Below are 2,403 nucleotides of genomic sequence, written 5' to 3'. Positions count from 1 at the left end.
AAAAAAAAACTTTACAACTTTAAGATACAACAAGATAATTAAATCTGTCGCTGCATGTCAAATAAAACGGTTCTCCTTTTGACAGCTGGCAAGCCCAAACCGCACCAGCTGAGCTCTGGCATGAGGCGGACCATGTCTCTAGATGCCATCATCGGGCCGTACCTGCAGGGACACTGGCCCAAAGAACCAGAGAGCCAGAGCAGCCTGTCTCGCAAGGACAAGTCCACCCAGGTCGGCTCCATGTGAAGAATGTGTGAACATAAGGATGCTGACATGAATTGAATGCATAACTTTACTGCAGATTGTTTCTACATTTTTAGAGTTTTGTTCTTTACGTCATTAATGACTTAATAGGTTGAGTCATGTTGAAAGATTAGTTTGTCGTTTTAGAAGAGAAGGAAGTTCCTATGAGATGGAGGGTGGGAAGGAAGGAGGGAGTGTCCGGTGCTTTCATAGCTATTACAGACTGACAACCACAGCCATGAGAACAGTCTCTGAAGTCAGCTGATGAGGCCGTTTTTGGCTGCACCCATCCTCTATGCTCTGTGTGCACTGCAGGCACTCGCCTCTTGCCCACATCCTCCCCCCCCCCCCCCCCCCTTTTTTTTGTTTTTCAGTTTCTTCTGCTCTTTCACTTTTTGAGAAGTGCATGTGGGTGTGGATGGTGTGATGTGGCTGCAGATCAGCCTTTTGAACATGAGAAGTGTGCAGCTTTTGCTTAAATATGTGTGAAGTCTTGAAATGCGGTGTGACTGATACGTAACGGTTTCCTTTTTATTTTAATGATCACATACATACATACATACATACATACATACATACATACATACATACATACATACAATTTTATCTATCTGCTAGGTTATTAGTCAGGTGTGATTTTTTTTTTTTAAGAGAACTAGTTCTTATGGTTACTTTCTTCCTCCCCAGACCCCCGACTCCTGGTCAGATAAATCCCAGAGCAGGAGAGGTAGCAGCAGCAGCCACAAGCGATCGGCATCATGGGGCAGCGCCGAGCATCAGCGAGAGGTGACTCTCTCGCCTGTGTTGCTCAATGTGTGTTTGCAAAAGCCAGGTTTGCTAAACTGTAAGACGGTGAGCTCTTGAAAAAGGCCTGACTCAATTACATTGACAGCGTTGAGCAACAGGAGACAAAATGATGTCATCTGCAAAGCAACTTCCCTTTTTGACAACTTTCACGAGCTTCACTCAGATCTCTTATCTGAACCACCACAAAATCCAATTATCACCACTAAAATGGTAACTTGCGTCAGGTGGGACTGTGGTTGTAAAGTGGGTGACATTTGTAAGTTTAAAGGACCTCCCCTGTGCGTTTTGTGTGCGCAAGCTTATTGACTGACAATAACCTCTGTTCCTTGCAGATCACTAAACTAAAACAACAGCTGCAGCAGCGCAGCAAACCTGCTGTCTCAGGGGGGCATGACAAAGACTGCCAGCGTGGATATCCCCAGGGGAGCAGTACCCTAGGAACTACTCGGGTACCATAGCATCATCACCACACATAAGCGCCCTGCACTACTTATTCCATACATGCATATGTGTGCACACTTCTCAGAAGTTTTTACGATTTTCCTTCATCAATGCAGCCCGTCTGACTCTAGACAAGTTTTACTGATCACCTCATCAAAGTGAACTAGACAGTGCCGCTCATCGCAGGAAGGGAAATAAAAAAACAAACAACTAAGCAACAGGAAGACCACTACATCACACCGCTTCTGCTTTTTAGAACCAAATTCGTAGTTCTGCATTTCAGCACAGCTGTTCTGCACTGTTTAGTGTGGAGCCACACTCCACTGGGTCGGGGTTGTTTCAGACCAAATGTGGCGACGTGACAAACCAATGATAGACATTACAAACCTGATTTGTACCTGAAGGATTTAATTAGGTTTTAAGGCGCAGTGATCTCTATAGCACATATGGCTTTAATATTTCAATCGTGATTAATGTGCTTTGGGGACTGCATAAGAGTGCAGAATTTGCTTTTGTTTTCGGAATTCATTCTTCCCTTACACAATAAGAGCAAGTCTTTTTTTTTTTTATTTATTTTTTTTTTTTTTTACAATAAGGGCAAATAAGAAACTTTCCAGAGAAAAGTGACTGATCTGTTAAGTTGCCTTTCAAGAGTAATGCAGCCTAAATTCCATTTTATCTTGTTTTTGTCTCCTCAGACTCAGCCAATTCCCATCCCCCTTACTCCCCTGTCTACACTGGTCCCTCGACTGCGCTGCAGCGTGGAGGGCCTCAACCAGGAGCTGGAAGGCATGTTCATCTGCCAGCCATCGCATCCTCAGCACAGGGTAACTGTCACCTATCTTCCACACAGCATACACAGTGACAAGATTTAGTATTTGTTTACCTAAATTAAAAGGAAGAGTTTTTTTT

General features: G+C 43.9%; 1 protein-coding gene across 3 annotated transcripts in view; it reads left to right on the top strand.

Moving 5' to 3' along the window:
• LOC116671306 (protein FAM117A) overlaps positions 1-2,403 on the top strand; it is a 12,411-nt gene that overhangs the window by 3,552 nt on the left and 6,456 nt on the right. For all 3 annotated transcript variants that reach the window (XM_032502503.1, XM_032502502.1, XM_032502504.1), the window contains exons 3-6: positions 86-231; positions 931-1,029; positions 1,383-1,499; positions 2,190-2,318. In XM_032502503.1, coding sequence (XP_032358394.1) covers positions 86-231; positions 931-1,029; positions 1,383-1,499; positions 2,190-2,318 — 491 coding nt within the window. The remainder of the gene's footprint in view (positions 1-85; positions 232-930; positions 1,030-1,382; positions 1,500-2,189; positions 2,319-2,403) is intronic.

This window comes from Etheostoma spectabile, chromosome 21 (assembly GCF_008692095.1).
Source record: "Etheostoma spectabile isolate EspeVRDwgs_2016 chromosome 21, UIUC_Espe_1.0, whole genome shotgun sequence".
Classification (NCBI taxonomy): Eukaryota; Metazoa; Chordata; class Actinopteri; order Perciformes; family Percidae; genus Etheostoma; species Etheostoma spectabile.
This window is presented reverse-complemented; position numbering and strand designations above follow the sequence as displayed.